Source organism: Chrysemys picta, chromosome 19 (genome assembly GCF_011386835.1).
Source record: "Chrysemys picta bellii isolate R12L10 chromosome 19, ASM1138683v2, whole genome shotgun sequence".
Taxonomy (NCBI): Eukaryota; Metazoa; Chordata; order Testudines; family Emydidae; genus Chrysemys; species Chrysemys picta.
The window spans coordinates 1,119,604-1,136,708 of record NC_088809.1 but is presented as its reverse complement, the minus strand read 5'-3'; the positions used below and the strand labels follow the sequence as shown (position 1 = coordinate 1,136,708).

General features: G+C 53.4%; 3 protein-coding genes and 1 non-coding gene across 7 annotated transcripts in view; 3 read left to right on the top strand and 1 right to left on the bottom strand.

The window, feature by feature from the left end:
- Nucleotides 1-29: 29 nt before the first annotated feature.
- TSR1 (TSR1 ribosome maturation factor) lies at nucleotides 30-8,723 on the top strand. Its single transcript, XM_065573421.1, has 15 exons — nucleotides 30-188; nucleotides 268-368; nucleotides 496-709; nucleotides 968-1,102; nucleotides 2,166-2,596; nucleotides 3,375-3,534; nucleotides 4,107-4,258; nucleotides 4,603-4,805; nucleotides 5,266-5,428; nucleotides 5,729-5,839; nucleotides 6,348-6,480; nucleotides 7,059-7,175; nucleotides 7,455-7,595; nucleotides 8,037-8,111; nucleotides 8,276-8,723. The coding sequence occupies exons 1-15, from the start codon at nucleotides 83-85 to the stop codon at nucleotides 8,452-8,454; spliced, it is 2,421 nt and encodes an 806-aa protein (XP_065429493.1). The 5' UTR covers nucleotides 30-82; the 3' UTR covers nucleotides 8,455-8,723.
- Nucleotides 6,062-6,152, top strand: LOC112059648 (small nucleolar RNA SNORD91 family). The gene has a single exon (XR_002888939.2). It is a non-coding gene; the product is annotated as a small nucleolar RNA SNORD91 family (small nucleolar RNA).
- SRR (serine racemase) lies at nucleotides 8,315-14,504 on the bottom strand. Its single transcript, XM_005298272.5, is given in 8 exon segments — nucleotides 8,315-11,020; nucleotides 11,429-11,638; nucleotides 12,307-12,381; nucleotides 12,571-12,690; nucleotides 12,785-12,888; nucleotides 13,535-13,667; nucleotides 14,339-14,465; nucleotides 14,467-14,504. Coding segments are annotated over 8 exon segments (1,011 nt in total). The 3' UTR covers nucleotides 8,315-10,816.
- Nucleotides 14,505-15,917: 1,413 nt separating this feature from the next.
- Nucleotides 15,918-17,105, top strand: part of SMG6 (SMG6 nonsense mediated mRNA decay factor) — a 149,185-nt gene continuing 147,997 nt past the window's right edge. For 2 of the 4 annotated variants that reach the window (XM_008169011.4, XM_005298278.5), the window contains exon 1: nucleotides 15,962-16,118. In XM_008169011.4, coding sequence (XP_008167233.2) covers nucleotides 16,025-16,118 — 94 coding nt within the window. In that variant the 5' untranslated portion in view covers nucleotides 15,962-16,024. Of the gene's footprint in view, nucleotides 16,119-17,105 lie in introns of all 4 variants that reach the window. The other 2 variants (XM_065573418.1, XM_024105968.3) reach the window with 2 other exon arrangements.

Here is a 17,105-nt window from a genome sequence, read left to right as displayed (position 1 = left end):
GCGGGCAGCAGACCGGAAGTGAATGTGTCATTTCCGGGTGACGCACGTGGCTGCCCTGGAAGCGGAAGTGCTGGGAGGCAAGATGGCGGCGGGCGCGGCGGCCGCGCACCGGGCCGGGGCCCTGAAGCAGCAGAACAAGCCGCACAAGGGGCGGAAGCAGCGCGGAGGGGCCCAGCGCCGGGCGGGAGGTGAGACCCTGTCGGGGCCCGCGGTACCCGCCCTGCCCGGCCGCGGGGGCCCGCGCTAACCGCCGCTCTCTCCCCCTAGGCCGCGTCCCCGCCAAGACCCTGAGCCGCCGCCGGCGGGACCTGACCAAGCCGGACCGGAGGCACCAGGCCCTGCAGCTCCGCAGGCAGCGCAAGGAGGCGGTGAGCGAGCCGGGGGCTGGGGCCGCGGGGAGCGGGGCGGGGCGTGACACGCGGTGGGGCCCGGAGCTGCCCGCCCCAGCAGCGATGGGGGGCGGGCAGTTTTATTGTCAGCTGTTTCTGTTCCCAGGTGCTGGCAGAAAAGCGACACCTGGGTAGCAAAGATGGGCCGCCTCACCTGGTGGTGGTGGTCCCACTGCACGTTGGGGTGGTCACCCACGACGCCTTGAGGCTGCTTCAGAGTGACGAATCTGCCCTTGTGCATACGGATGAGAGAGCAGAGGGTTTTGTGCTGCTCTGCCCCCGACTTAAACTGCGCTGGCGCTTTGCGACGGCACCCATGGGTAAGGAAACCCTGAAGGACTAGGAGGGCTTGTGCTGGGGATATTGCAGATTATGTATTCCTCATGCCACCTTATCTTAAACCAAACTTTGCACCCTCAATGATCTGTATGTTATTCCCTGATAACCAGAAACTTCTATGCTCAAACTCTGTTCGCTATTTATTTTTAACATCATCTTAATAAAATTTTTAATTCCACTGTGTTCTGCTGAAACTCATTAGTGCCTCGTTCTGCCATATTCTCATACTGTGTTTCTAGGGAATCTTCATGCTGTGTTAGACCTGGCGAAAGTAGCTGATACTCTGCTGTTCGTACTGGATCCGCTCGATGGCTGGGACAGCGCTGGAGATTACTGCCTCTCTTGCCTCTTTGCGCAGGGGCTCCCCAGCTATGGTAGGTGAATTAAAAAGCAGAGGGTACCCTAGGGGGTTGGAGCGGGGTGTCTAATGAGATTCCAGAGTTCTTGACTGGACGCTGGTGCAGTAACCAGGACCCCCATACAGCAGGTAGGTTGCCACTGGATCTTGCTATCTAGAAGCTTGGAGTGCAGATCAGTTGATCTAATGTTATCAGTCCCCCTCTGTGAGTGCACCCCTGTTGGGTTAATGCTGGTGATCTAAAGACATAAGAGACATCTTGGATCCAGGCTGCTGCCTACTCGTTGAACACTTGTTAGCATTTTGACTATTTAAATGCGCCACATAGTGGGCACAAATGAATCTACATCGGTACATCCCCAGCTGGAGGAGCTAGGGGAGACAGCGGTACATAGATGAGACGGTCCCTTCCCCTGTCTGACAGCCTCTGTGCTGTTGAGGAGGATGAAAGTCTCAGGGAAGGAGAACATCCAGCTGCAGCAGAGAGAACTGATCCCATGGTTGGGACCCTCCTTCCAGATGATGATGTGGTCTCCGCTCGCACTGAGGATACCTCTCCGGAGGAGGGAACTCCAGTTATTAGGAAGGGACAGTTATTAGTAATGGGTGATTCGATCATTAGAAACAGATAGCTGGGTTTGCGATGAGTGGGAGAACCACATGGTGACTTACCTGCCTGGTGCGAAGGTTATGGATCTCTTGAGCCATCTAGATAGACTTGCGTGCTGGGGAGGAGCATTTCGACGGCAACACCTCTTGATGACACTGCTTCTTGGCGGCATTTCGGCGGATGCTTGTCCGGCGGCCAGTACCCGGGCGCACATAAATGCCCCGGCGGGTGCCATGGCGCTGGCGGGCACCACGTTGGGGACCACTGCCCTAGCCTCTGTTGGCAGAAACTGGGAATGGGCGACGGGATGGATCACTTGATGATTACTTGTTCTGTTCATTCCCTCTGGGGCACCTGGCACTGGCCACTGTCAGAAGACCGGATACTGGGCTAGATGGACCATAGGTCTGACCCAGGATGGCTTTTTGAGCTTTGACTGTTAACTGTTGTTCTCTTTGCTGTCTGCTAGCCCTTGCTGTCCATGGAGTCACTGATCTCCCACAGAAGAAACAGGCAGATGCTAAGAAGAAATTGGGCAAAGCTATTGAGAAGCGCTTCCCGGAGGCCAAACTCTTCCCCCTGAACACCGAGCAAGAGTCTTTGTTGTTGCTGAGGCATCTCGCTGCCCAGAAGCAGCGGCACCTTGCTTTCCGAGATAGACGGGCCTATCTGCTTGCCCAAGAGGCTGAGTTTATGCCCAGCCACGATAGTGACTTGGTGGGGACCTTGAAGGTATCTGGCTTCGTTCGGGGACGCACCCTCAATGTGAACAGCCTGGTGCATATCGTGGGACATGGAGACTTCCAGATGAGTCAGGTTGATGCCCCTCCAGACCCCTTCTCTCTCAACCCCCGAGTGGCTAAAGGGCAGCAGAGGAAGGGCCAGGACATGGACATACAGGTAGGATGGAGTTCTGGACTCTGAGGGGCCCACTGAGAGTTATCTCTTCCCTGGTAATCGTTTAGAAACTGCAGGATCTTTGAACCAATGTTCTCTAGAACTGGATTAAGATTCACTTACTCAGCAGATGGGTCTAATAAATCTTTCTGAAGGCAAAACACTCAGCAAGTAGTGATCAGTGACTCACAAATAGGTAGCTCATTAGGACAATTACCTCACCGTTTCCTCCAGCACTGGACAGTACAGCTTTAACCTCCCTTTGTTACACACACTTATTTATAACTCTTTGTTCTCTTCTTTTATACATACGTTATTAGTCTTTCATTTCCATGCTAACTCCTCTCCCCCATCAGTGCAGGTTTTGTGTTAGTTCAAACTCGTCTTTATTTTTTGTAGTTACTTTAGCTTTTCTTCTTCTCACACTCTTCAATTTCTTACACATGTAGTTCTCCTTATGCTTATGTTAAATATTATCAGAACAGACTATGAAAAGCCACAGTAGGCTTCTGTCAGGCCTAAATATGCCTTAGCTCCCAACAGTCAGCACCTGTGGTCATTCAGTCAGGTTGGTTCAAGGCAGACTATAAAGCTTTGCCCTCTTAGAGAAGCTCTTTGGACAGAGCACAGTGTTCACAATGAGCATAGGGTGTGCTGTGGGTGAGTACTTTCTTGCTAGTGGTGGGATTATCTTGGGTTGTGGTGGGGCTAGTCCTTTGCTACAAACTGCGATGTGCAGCTTGAATTGGGTGGGTTCTCACTTAATGACTTTGTCTGCTAGGATGATTCTGTAAACGGTGCTGTTGAGATGGAGGAAGTCATTAAGGTCCTGATGAAGGCAGATCCTAGAAGACAGGAGTCTTTGCAATCAGAGGTGATTCCTGACCCCATGGAGGGGGAACAGACCTGGCCCACTGAGGAGGAGCTGAAAGAGGCAGATGGTCAGTGCGGGCAATATTTCTCTAGCCTTTCCTTAGGTTATTGGTGAAGTTTTTAATTTTTACGAGCTCTAGCTGAGAAGCTTAAGGCTGGGCATGGTATCTAGTTTTGAACCCAGGCCCCTGTCGACTCCTATTTCCAGCCTCTTCCTCTGACGTTGGGCTGCATAGCTTCTCCAGTTTGATCCTGAATTTCGGCTGGCCAGATAGTTGGAGAGCACGTCATGGGATCCCGAGCATCTGTCTGCTGATGGCCATATAGTGCAGAGTTATTCCTAACTGCTCTGTGAGGGAATGAGCTGTGCTCTCCAATCCTGGCATTCGTGATGATGAATGGTGAAATCCCAGGGATGTGTGAACAGTCTCTGGATTCTGGTTACTGATTTCTGCACAGAATAGATACATTGCTGTAAATCCCTCCACCTGTTTCATATAACTTGCTCTTCCATTTGACTGTCCACACAGCTGGAAAGGGGAACTAGAGGGAGCAGCCTAGTGCCATGTCTGGCATTACTGTAGGTAAAGAGGAGGGGGAGAGGGGCTATGCAGTACTAACCACTCTGGGAATCTGGCAGAGTCCCTGAAGGAAAGGAGGAAGGTGGTGAAGGTCCCCAAGGGAACATCCAACTACCAGGCTGCGTGGATTGTGGAGGATGGAGATGATGGCAGTGAGGAGGAGGAGGAGGACAACCTGGAGGATGAAGATTTGATGGAAGAGGCTTCCCAGGTAACAAGAGATTGATATTGTAGGTTGTATCCAAGTACTAGTGTGCTTGCCACCCTGCAAACCGTCTGTCTGTTTTTTCCACACCCAGACAGGCAGTATAAGGGCACAACATACAGCCAGGCTGGTGTCCACATTTCAAAGGGGTGAAGTCTATGCAGCCACATGCCCCTTTGTATTGCTCCCTCTGTCATAGTCAGCTACCCTCTTATCTAAACTCCAGCGGGGGCTGTGCTCTGCGTTGTACAAGATGCATGCAGCCCCTGCAGTGTTGCCTGGAGTGTGGGTGTAAGTACACGTGCCTGTGGACTCTGCACATCAAGAGCAGTATATGCTGTCTGTGGCAGGTTGGGGAAAGCAGCGAGGAGGAGGAGCTTGTAGAGGAGGAGTGTGAGACCATGACTGTAGCAGAGTCTGCTCGGGACGACCTATACGACGAGATGCTGGATGAGGATGAGGAGCAGATGTTGGAGAAGTACAAGCAGGAGAGATTGGATCAAATGTTCCCAGATGAGGTGGACACCCCCCGCAACTTGCCTGCCAGAGTCCGGTAAGAAACCTCATGCCAGGATGGAAGGAGTGCGTTTGCTAGTGACTCTCCCTGGAGATGTCCTGGCTTTGAGACCGGCAGTGTGCAATGGGGGATGGGACTGAGCATGCTCTAGTTTGCCTAGTGAAATTGGTGGGGTTTTCCTGTAGTGAGAACCCATGTGGGTGATTGCATCAAACTAGACCCTTCCTCTGTGCCTGTCTGATCCAGTGGGCTGGTGCAGTGACAGTTCCCTTCTGTGTGGCTCATTTGGGGGCTGATGGCATCAGGATGTTCCTGACTCTCTGTGATCAGATCTCTCCTATGAGGAGGATGAATTCCCCCTTGCTCTCTGTGAGACCCTGTGTGGTGTAAGTCCCTGTAAAGGTATAATGCAGATGTCCTCACATGGGGCAAGGGTATTTGCTTGCTAACTGCTATAGGATTTGTTGAGTAAAGTCTCTGAAACTCTGTCCTCCAGGTTCCAGAAGTACAGGGGGCTCAAAAGTTTCCGGACTTCTCCTTGGGATCCCAAAGAGAATCTCCCCAGGGATTATGCCAGGATCTTCCAGTTCCAGGACTTCTCCCGAACCAGGAAGCATGTCTTCCGGCAGATAGAGAAAGAGGAACCTGAAGGGGCCGCGGTACCTGCCTTTCCTTGGCTAATTTATCTTCCCCCATGTTGTCCATCTCTCCTCCTTCCCTGCTGTGTTTCCTCGCTCTTGGCAGGCGAGGTGTGGTAGTGAAGTTGAGGCACTGCTGGTTGCTGGCTAGGCCTGTTCCTGTGTTGTAGGTAAAGCCCAGGTAGTACTGGTGTCCTGTTTTCTCTACCCCACAGCCTGTGTGCCTAGGCCACTCCCCACATGCATGCTCCATCTTGCTCCTTCGCACCTTGACAGCAGGGAACCTGCATTAACTGTTGTTCTGCACTTCTCTCTCGACAGGTTGGCTGGTACGTTACCCTTCACATCTGTAGTGTTCCTAGCTCAGTGATGGAGAGTTTCAGGCAGGGGCTGCCTCTGGTCCTATTCTCACTGCTTCCCCATGAGCAAAAGGTGAGTGTGCCACAGGCTGTAACCTGCCATCACCCAGAAGAGCTGGAAAGCCACTGTGCCTCTTCCCCTCCGGCTGATCCAGGCTTGGCGTTCTCCTGGCCTTCCTGGGGCCTTTGCTGGGAGGAGAAGGTCTGAGTGTACAAGGAATTCAGTTCAAATCTTCTTGTGCTGGTTGGGGTTGAAGCTGTTTCTGCAGGTCCTGGGGGTCACATCAGAATAGCAGGGAGATGGCCATGATGGTTTAAACCAGAACGTCTGAACCTGGCTGAAATGTTGCTGATGAACCCTTTATGGCTCTGAGGCGTCTCTGGTGGGGGTAGGGATTCTCTGGCATAAAAGGAAGATCTGGCAGCACTTTGGCTAAAGCACCTGGGTTGTGAGCTGTTGAGACACTGGAGACATCTGGCTTGCGGAGCTATTCTGTATTATCCATGGCTTTCAACTTTGCAACCCTGCCGTTCCAGGTGAGCGCGGCCCCTCAGCATTGCCTTTCTCCCTCTCTCTGCAGATGTCTGTGCTGAACTTTGCAGTGAGGCGGCACCTGGGCAACAGTGAGACAGTGAAAGCCAAGGAGGAGTTGATCTTCCACTGTGGGTTCAGGCGCTTCCGCGCCTCCCCTCTGTACTCCCAGCATAGCTCAGGTGGGTGTCGGACCCACTAGTGGACAAACTGCATATAGAGGGTTGGGCCCTTTGCTCCCTTTCTGTGCAGACCCCCTCCTGGCTGGGGTCTTTGGGGGGGAAACCTGGGATGGCTGAAGGGACTCTGAGGACTTGCATATCTTGGCTGTTGGGCTTCAACGAATGGACTCAATTCCTTTCCCCTTTGAGGGGGCTGGATTGGCCTGGGCAGCACGTGGTTCCCTGGGACCGTGAGGAAGTGGTACTGGTAGGGCTCGTCCTTGCTCGGGATTGGACGAGGCTCTATAATTTGAATTGGTGATCTCCTTCTCCAAGGGGTTGGCTCTCAACAGCCTATTGTGATGGTGGAGGGAGGGGGGCTGCGTGTGACCCACAACCCCGTGCTGCTGAGGTTGCTCCCAAGGCTGAGCAGAAGGAGGGAGTGGACGGACCTGAAGAGTGTTCCCTGAGCAATGTGTTGACAGTCCAAATTAGTGTGTATTGTGGCTGGCCTGCTGCTTGTTGGTGTTGGGTCCTGGAGCTCCCCTGCCGGCCCCTGGCTGGTAACTGAGTTTTACTTGGTGCTTTCTCTCTTCTAGCTGATAAGCACAAGTTGGAGCGTTTCCTGCGGCCTGATGCAGCCCTGGTGGTGACTGTTTATGCTCCCATCACTTTTCCCCCAGCCTCGGTGCTACTGTTTAAACAAAGGAGTAACGGTAAGTCAGTGAGTGCTGAGGGGGGTGACTGAATGAGAAATGAAAGCTAATCCTAGCAGCAGGGATTTCCAGCTTCCACTGATGGATCTGGGTCCCATTCTCCAATACTGCCACGCATCTGACGTGCCTTAATCATCTGTCGGGCTCTGAGAGGATGAACTTGCCCATCTCCTCTCCCTCAGGCTCTGGAGTAATGGCCCTGTCCTTATTCTTGCTGTGGGGACTGCCCTGCTCTAGGACCCACTGAGCAGTGGCATTCATATTAGCTCTGCTCCACAGGAATGCACGACCTCATTGCCACAGGCTTTCTGCTCTCGGTGGATCCAGACAGAATCATCATCAAGCGGCTGGTGCTCAGTGGTCACCCTTTCAAGATCTTCAGCAAGACGGCTGTAGTGCGGTACATGTTCTTTAACAGAGGTACGTGGCGTGTGTGTGTGTGTGTGTGTGTGTGTGTGTGGATGGTACAGCAGGTCCTGTGTGCCCCTAGAGACCCTGCAGTTCCATAGGAAAGTCTGTCATGACTTCCAATAACTGGAGCCTTTCAGACCTGGAAGTGCAGAGCTGAGCTCTTGTGAACATTCGGACATACGTGTTGACGTGACCCAGATATCTCAGCAAGTGTCCCGTGCCCTGCAGAGAGGCTCTCGTGTTCTGAGCACACCCATCCATGCAGCAGTGATTCTGTTTCGCCTATAGGTGAATGCACACTATAGCTCTTTGGCCAGTGTGCCGCTGCTCGTCATACTCACAGCTGCTCTGGGTAGTAGCTCAAGCAGCCTGACTCCTGCCTGGTTGGCTAGCTATGTGGCAGGGTGCTGGGGAGCTGTTTCTCATGTGTCTCTTGTCTTTGATCTGCAGAGGATGTGCTGTGGTTTAAGCCGGTGGAGCTGAGGACCAAGTGGGGCCGCAGAGGACACATCACGGAGCCGCTAGGTAGGCCGGGTTTGACATGCATTGTTGCCTTGCTTTCCTCTCATGGTGTTGGGCCACAATCACTGTCCCTGCATCCCTACTCAAACACTGTCTGCTCTTCCCTGGGCTGGGGAAGAGGAACAGGCAAAATGCAGCTAACAGCTTCTGTTGTTTTCTTTGCCTAGGGACTCATGGTCACATGAAGTGTCATTTTGATGGCCAGCTGAAATCCCAGGACACGGTGCTGCTGAATCTGTACAAGCGCATCTTCCCTAAATGGACTTATGACCCGCATGTGCCGGAGCCGGTACCGTGGGTGAGAAACGAACAGCAGCTCCCCATGCAGGAGGTGGAGATGGAATAACTCTTCAGGCCTAGCGTGACTGCTGTGGTTCGCAGCTCCTGCACCCCATGTGGGTGCTTGGCTGTTCCAAGCCTCGTGAGAAGTAGGGAGAACTGCCCTGGACTTGTTAGTGCTGTGCCTTTCCTGGGGTTTGTGTCCAGCACTCACGCTGGCTGCTGCAGCATTAGATCTGGCTCACAACTTCCTATGCCCTGGACTCCAATGTCAGTTTATTTCAATGGTAAATATATCTTCACTTCAATTAAAGTCCAAGTGGCCGCTTTCTTGCAGCGGGGGCGTGGCTGGATCGAGTTATTGTGCACACTGGGCATGCAGGCTTTGCTCAGTCCCTCCTGCCAGGCTAGAAGCTCCTGAAGCTGCACTAGGGATTCTGTGTTTCACCCCCTCCCCTGCCATTTGTGTGTAACTTGAGAACATAAAAACATAGGCTGCCATACGGGGTCAGACTAATGGTCCATCTAGCCCAGCATCCTGTCTCCAACAGTGGCCAGTACCAGAGCCTCAGGGGGAGCGTACAGAACTGGGCAGTTGGGGTGATCCACCCATCTTCCCTTCCCAACAGTCAGAAGTTTAGGATTGCCTCGGGCATGGGGTTGCGTCTCTGACCATCTTGGCTAATAGCCATTGATGGACCTATCCTTTACCTCGTTCTTCACCGAGTTATACTTGGCCAGTTATACTTTTGGCCATCAACATCCCATGGCAATGAGTTCCACAGTTTAACTTGCCATTGTGTGGAAAAAGTACTTCCCCTTGTTTGTATTAAACCTGATGCCTATTAATTTCATTGGTACTGGTTGTCATATTGTGTGGAAGGGTCAATAACACTTTTTCTACTCCATTCATGATTTTATAGACTGTCCTCTTTTTCCTAAGCTAACAGCCCTAATCTTTTTAGTCTCTCCTCGGATGGAAGCCGGTCCATATCCTTGATCATCTTTGTTTTCCTTCTCCAAATCTTTTTCCACTATAACCTTTTTGAGGTAGGAAGACCAGAACTGGACACTGTATTCATGGTGTGGGCACATGGTGTGAGCATTACAATATTCTCGGTCTTATTTTCTATCCATTTCCTCATTATCTTTTTTTGACTGCTGTTGTGCATTGAGCTGAGGTTTTCAGAGAACTATCCATTGTGATACCAAGATCCTTCTTGATTTGCTGCACTCAACCAAAAGAGTGAGAACTGTTTTTCTCCGACAATGGTAACCACTAATGTAGAACCTATCGTCATATGCGTGTAGTTGGGATTATTTTTGCCAATGTGCATCACTTCACACTTATCAATGTTGAATTTTATCTGCCAGTTCCTGAGAGCGCCCCCTGTGACTCTTAATGAATAATATTGTATCATCTGAAGACTTTGCAGATCATTATTGGATACCTTGAACAGCACAAGTCCCTGCACAGAGCCTTGGGGGACCCCACTGTTCTCTCTGCATTATGAAAACTATTTATTCCTACCCTTTGTTTCCTATCTTGAACCAAGTATCAGAGGGGTAGCTGTGTTAGTCTGAATCTGTAAAAAGCAACAGAGGGTCCTGTGGCATCTTTAAGACTAACAGAAGTATTGGGAGCATACGCTTTCGTGGGTAAGAACCTCACTTCAGATGCAGCCATGAGAGGACCTACCCGCCGCCTTCTATGTCGACTTAGTTTTCTTAAGAGCTTTTGGTGAGGGACCTTGTCAAAGGCTTTCTGAAAAACCAAGTACACCCTCCAAGAATTGTAATAGATTGGTGAGGCGTGACTTCTCTTTACAAATGTGGGGTTGGCTCTTCCCCAATAAACTGTTTGTCTAACTTAGCGCCTGTCCCATGAGAGCACAGGGTCAGACTTTACCACAGTCTCCTGTTGCTGAACACGCAAGTGATCTCTCCAAGCAGCATAGGCTTGGGCCCCAGACAGGGGGTAGCTGCATGAAACTCATTCCAACCGCCTGCCTAGGGAGGCTGAGAGACCAGCTCTTTGGCTCCACCCACCTGTACCAGGTTAAGAGCAGCACCAGCTGCTCCTTGAGATGACAAGGCTTTCCCACTTCCTTAGACATCAATCCTTTTTGCTCATGGTTTTTTTTTTTTATTATTATTATTATTATTAAAATAAAAAATATAGAGAGATACCTATCTCATAGAACTGGAAGGGACCCCGAAAGGTCATCGAGTCCAGCTCCCTGCCTTCGCTAGCAGGACCAAATATTGATTTTGCTCCAGATCCCTAAGTGGCCCTCTCAGGGACTGAACTCACAACCCTGGGTTTAGCAGGCTAATGCTCAAACCAAACTCCCAGAGGCCCCACTGTGCAAACACAGCACCAGGCTCTAAGAAACAGCCCAGTTTCTCACTCCTGGGAGAAAGGCTGATCAGTTTCCATTTGCCTCTTTGCCAGGTGGGCTGAGCCAGGCCAGGGTGCCTAGGTCTACGTTTCCTCCACACAGCACAATGCAAACGTTCTTCATTTCCTGGGAGACTGAGCAAAACTGCTCAGAGAGCACAGCAGCCACTCCCACTCCAGCTGTTGGCTCAATAAGCAGCTTCATCCTCTCCCACACCAGCTGTGTTGCTTGCTGTTGGGGCAGAGAAGAGCAGTTACGGTGCTGGTAAATATTGTTCTAAGCCTTAGGTACACCCCACTGCGTAAAGCGAGGGACTGGGCACGATACACAGCCCTTGTCATGGAGCTTGTGGGCGATGCTTTGGGGAGGCACAGGCCATAGCTGTGGGCGTCTGTTGATAACAATTATGGGAAAAGGCTGGGACCCTAAAGTCACCGGCAGCCGGGGTTGCTGCTGTGGAGCTGAAGAATGCCATGGGAGGAAATGGAGGAGGTCCAGCCAGCATGGCAGAGCGCGATCATCCTTTGAAGGGGATCATGACTCCTGCTTCATGCTACAGCATGGGAGGGCAAGGTGTGTGAATGGAGGCACCTGCGCTGGGCCGTTACAGCAAGAAAAGTGCTTGGAGTTAATGCTTACCTGGATCTCCGCCTCTGTGACTGTCAGCACATCATCCACCAAATCCTTAATGATAGGCCAGGTGTTGGGTCCAATGCTGGTTTTAACACTGTCTGCTATGGTGTCTGGGGGATGGCGGTTGGGGGTGAGTTCCCCTGTCACCTTTGACCTGTAGCAGTCATCTGCATTGCATGGTTCAGCAGCATACACTCTTATGTCCGGTCTCAAAGCCTGCCCAAAGGAAGAGCAGGGGATGAGTTTGGAACTTGCTGGTGAACATGGCAGGCCAGGCCACATTGTGCCTTAACTCCCATGTTCTGTAGCTGTTTGGGCTGGGGCAGGCCTTTCGCCTGCCATGGCAATCTTCCCCTCCAGCAGAGTGTGTCTGGCATTTGCTGGTGTGACGAATCAGAGAGCAACCACTGTTGAGCCAGGAGCAGGTTCCTTCATCTACTGCAGGCAGAGGACGAGCTTCTCCTAACGGCAACTAATCTCCTTACTCGGCATTGCAACTCGGCCCTGAAGGATGACTGAGTGCCCAGCTCTCCTCAGGCTGCCAGTATCTCCCATCTGCCTCTGTTCCTGCTGGAAGTGGCACCATTTTATTCTGTATCGTGGCATGAGGCTTAAACTAGAGTGTGTCAGCTGCAGTGATCTGTCCTGGTTGCTTTCAATGCAACCTGGACCTGCAGGGGAGAGTGCTAACAAACTCTACAGTACCTCCTGATCCAAACACAGGAAGAGAGAGAGGGTCAACTACAAATCCAAGCTGAGTTCAGATGCTGTGTGACTCAGAGAACTTCGTCCTCACAAGGTGAAATGCTCATTTTCGGACACCAGTAACTCCTCAGTCCCCCCCTTCCTGAGGAGAAATGCAGCCAAAATAGGAGATTTCTTACCTTGACAGCCACTGCTATTCCAGCAACCATCCCTCCTCCTCCAACGGGAACCACCAGTGCATTCACCTGGGGTACCTAGCACAACAGAGACCAAGAGACAAATGCTGTCTTGTGACTGCTCCTAAACGGCTTGCTCCCTGGAGGCTGGCTCCAAGTCCTGATGGACTAATTCTGGCTTCCCTGACCCCTGCAGCGGGAGCAGATGTGTCCCCCTGCTTGTTCTCTCCTGCCTAATCGGAAAAGTGCCAGGGAAGGAGGTCTCACCTGCTGCAGCACCTCCAGTGCTATAGTGCCTTGGCCTGCAATCACAGCAGGATCCTGATTGGGGTGCACCATCACGCCTTCCTTCTCCTGAACTGTCCGAGCTGCCACCTCCACTCGGGACTGGGGAGACAGACCAGGCACAAAAATTGTTAATGCCCCTGTGTGTGAACAAAGCCAAAGTACCCTGCTGTGCTGCCCCCTGCCTCCCCCTTACCTCATCAGTGGGCTCACATAATATCAGCCTGGCTCCATAGGAGCAGATGGCAGCTTTCTTACAGAGTGGCGCTGTGCGAGGCACCACGACATAGGCAGGAATCCCTGTGGAATGAAAGGACTGGACAATGATGGGGGCCCGGCCGCAGAGGCACGTCCCCTGCTCGGCTGAGAGTGGGTCGGACAGACATGGAGCAGAGGATACCCCCAGGAGAGAAAACCAACTCAGCTGTGACCAGGCCGTTTGCAGGTAACTTCACCGTGGTGGTGCGTGCGGGACAGGGACGTGAAACTGCATTAGAGCTCAGCTGCACCCTGCGCTGCTGCAGTGGGAGTTCCTGGCTCTATCTGCACCAGCCTGTGGATGCATCCAAGCAGGGAAACCCTCGGCCCTGCTGGTTCACAGTCCTGTCTGGGATTAACCCACCCGGCTGGGTGGCAAAGACCTGGGGCGTGCTTACTCCAAGGAATCCCCATGTGTAGTTAAGTCAGGCAGGGACTGAGCTGCAGGCTGGATGCTGAGCCAGCTGTGTGCTGGGAGCCAGAGCTACCCCTTGGCATCCGCTCCTGAGCGCTGGCAGGCTTCCCCTGGGGTAACCAGCCAGCTCAGCTGCCAGCGAAAGACCCGAGCAAAGGGCTGCCCTTCCCTTATTGCTCTCAGTAGCGCGTTTGCTGCTGGAGAAATGAAGGGGCAAGTGGGGGGGGGGGGGCAGCCCCGCCCCGCATGGCCAAGAAATTGGCTCCCTGTTACCTTCCACTTTAGCTGCAAAGGCAAGAGCTTGGCCATGGTTTCCACTACTGTGTGTCACAACAGCCTTGGGCTGCTCTCTGTCGCCCTGGGCTGCACGAACCAGACTTCTGACGGCATTCAGTGCACCTCGGACCTGGGGAGAGACCACAGGTAGAGTGAACCTGCAAAGCCTCAGCTCTCCATGCTCAGATGGGGCAGGGTTTGCTGCTGCTGTTGTGCCCTAGCTGAGAGCACAAGGGGAGGTGGAGAAGCTGCTCCCCTGCACCCTTTTTAATGGATGCTTTCCCCAGCAAGAGGGCAGCTGTAGATCCCTAGAACCAGTACAGCACCAATGCCAGCTTCCCTTCCTCCCCCTGAGCCCCTAACTGCAGGAGTCCTCAGCGTCTGTAATGACCCATTTAACCATCTCTTCCTGGGGCTGGGGCTGCCAAGAAGTGCTTGTATGTGGTGGCTGCCCAGTAGGAAGTGGACAGGGGCCACCAACCTTGTTTCCTGGGGTAGAGGAATGGTAATTTCTAGTCCCTATTGCTCTGGAGCTAGAGTTGAATTGTGTTCAAAGCTGGCAGGGCCTGAGGGCCAACCTGCTATTGGACTCATACCGCGTGTTCTGCAGCATTTAAGTGCTGAAAGCAGCGATTCTCCCTTTGTACAGATGCTAATGGGGCACACTTTTGTATTTGAGCAATTGCTTCTCAAATCCAACCCCCGGTCAGACCCTGTACCCTTTCCTCTGAGACAGCAGAGCTAGGCAGCAGCGTGGGTCAGGCTGCTCCCCACACTGTGCCATTAATGTGTCCGCTTTACCTTAAAGGAACCAGTCTTCTGGAAGAGCTCACACTTGAAGAAGAGTCTGTGGCCGGCTAACTCGTCTAGGCTGGAACTGGTTAGGATGGGGGTGAGGTGAATAAGGCCATGGAGACTTGACTGCAGCTTCAACATCTGCCAGTGAGATGCAGTACGGAGAGGACATGTTCTGTAAGCTGAAGAGGGGAAGAGAGAGGCTGGAAATGCATCCTACTGCTGGAGGGAGCCTGCCTCACCAGTCATGGAAGGAGTGCAGAAGAGCACAGGTGTCCCTATGCGCCACTCTGAATCAATATCTCCTTAGCTGTGTCTGGACACTGTTTGGGCCCAAAACACAGGGCGGGGTTAAGTTTTAAACACTTGACAAATTTGAAATTTAAAAGGAAAGTCCATGGAAGCAATTTTGCTGTTGGGTTAGGATGGTTGTCACAGCAGCCTGCAGCTGTGAACTAGTGCCGGTGCCAACTCCAGAGCTGTTTGTGTTCTCTCTAGGGAGTGAAATGAGCCAGCTACTGCGATGGCTTGTATGCAGGGAGGGTGTCACCGGATTACCTTTCAACAGCTAAATCCAGGGGCTGGGTGGTATGTCCCACTCCCCCTTTCTGAGAACACTCCATGTAACCACCAGCTCTATTTGAATAGTGTTTACCTATCACTAGTGTAAGTAAATATTTCTGTTGGTGGACTTGGAAGAGAGAAACAATGCTCCTAGTTTACTGTGCCCCCTGCTGCACGTGCCCTTCGAAAGAGGAAACCGTGAGAAACAGAAAAAGACTAAAACTCCAGGAATGGGACAGAGGGGAACTCAAACTAGTGTGCAGCGTAAGTGCACAGACTTGCCCCTGTTTGCAGTAGCCCCTGCCCTTCCCCAGGCACTGGCAATAGGAGGTTCCCCACGGGTGGTGTTGCTGGAGTGACTGACTTGGACCGATCCTTCCCCAAAGCGCTCCGCACTGGTGTTTTAAGGCGGTAGAACAGCTGGGGGAGAGGGTGATGGGAATCTGCTTTCCTGAATCACTTCTGCACCTGACCCAGCGGGTGTCTCCTAGGCGTGAGCCCTGCACAGCAAGACACCAGTGCGCACTGTAGTGCTGCTCTCTGGCCTGGGTTTTCATTTCGCCGGGGGTGTCAAAGCTCGGTCAGCTTCGCGCCGCCCAGAGGATTCAGGGGCCCTTCCAGACAAAAAAGTTGCAATGCTATAGAATACTATGGGCTCGTGGGGGCCCTTGCGGGGCCTGGGGCAAATTGCCCCACTTGCCCCCTCCGGTGGCCTGTACCGCCCTGCCGAGAACGGAGCTGGTGCATAGGGCTACGAGCCCCCAGGCCCGTCTCCACGCGTGCTCAGCTTTGCTGGGCGTTACAATCCTGTACGGCCCGGGCGTGCGCGGCCCGCGCCACGGGGAGGGGCCCGGCACGCGCTCAGCAGCCGCACGGCGGCGCGCACCTGGCCCTGGCCGCTCTCGCCAGCGCTCTGCGGACTGGGACCCCCGAGCTCCCGTCAGTCAATCCCCGCGGCGGCCCGGGACAGGGTCGGGCCCAAGGGCGCGCGTCACGTGGGCTGAGGGGGCGTGTCCGGGCGGCTTGGCGCATGCGCGTTAGGAGCGGAGGATTTGGGCCCGCCCGGCTGCCGTCCGCCCCCTCCCGCGGGAGTGGGGCCGTAGGGGGCGGGGCGGGACGGGAGCGAAGATGGCGGCGGAGCTGGAGCGGGTGCGCATCTCGGCCGCGGAGCTGAGGGGCAGCCTGGCGGCGTTGGGGAGGGCCCCGGGGGGCGGGGGCCGAGGTGAGACTTCAGGGCCCGGCGGGTTGGGCCCCTCCCCTTCCCCGGTAGAGCCCCGCGACCCCCGGGCTGGGCCCCGCCGCGAGGGAGCAGCTGCGGCCCGAGCTCGCCTGCCTCGCGCGAGGGGAGGGGGCCGCGTGGGGCTCCCACGCGAGCCCGCAGGTCGCGTTAAAGCCGTTGGCTGCCGTGACCTGCTGACTCGCGCGAGCCCCGGGGCTCGCCTGGGGAGTCCTGCTGGGGCAGTGTCTGACAATGCCTTAAAAGCACCTGCCTCCGACCCCCGGGGCCCCGCCAATCCTGGGGCCTTCCCGCTCTCGTCACGTTGGATGCTTGTCTCCCCCCTTGGGATCTGTGACAGACCCAGCCAAGCCGGGGGGAACGAACTGACTCTACACGGGACACTGAAACTGACTATACCCAATAGGTGCAAAGTAAACTGAAAACACAGAAGAATATCCCCCCCCCACACACACACTTTCTCTTTTAGGACTGTGAGGTGTTACGTGTAACAGTAATAAACAGTTTTGTGACAAGTGTGATTTTACATTGATCACATCCTCTCAAAATAAAGTCTCCTTATTGTGCTGGGTGCAGCTGGTTAGTTGCAGAGCCTTGTTCTGGATCTGAGTTTATTTCTGCTGCGAGGCTACTGGACTGAATCTCCTCTTACTGTGTGCAGCTCTCTGTGTTCTAACTTCTCCAGTTCTCTTTGCAGTTTGGTTTTGTCATCCTATGTGACGGCCACCTCTCCATTGTTGGAGTTCAGTTTACATCAAAGGAACACCCAGCGTTGAAATATATATGGCACAGAGAGGGGTCTTGAGTTTACTTGATGCTCGAGTCCAGAAAACCTCTGTACATGCTGAAAAGAGTCTGTATTGGGCTGCAGCTAGCCCTAAATGTGTGAAAACTGATAGGTGCTCTCACTATTGGGCCAGAAGTACCTGCACATCTTGCCTGTAAGAGTCTCTGCACTCCCTGTTTGAGAAA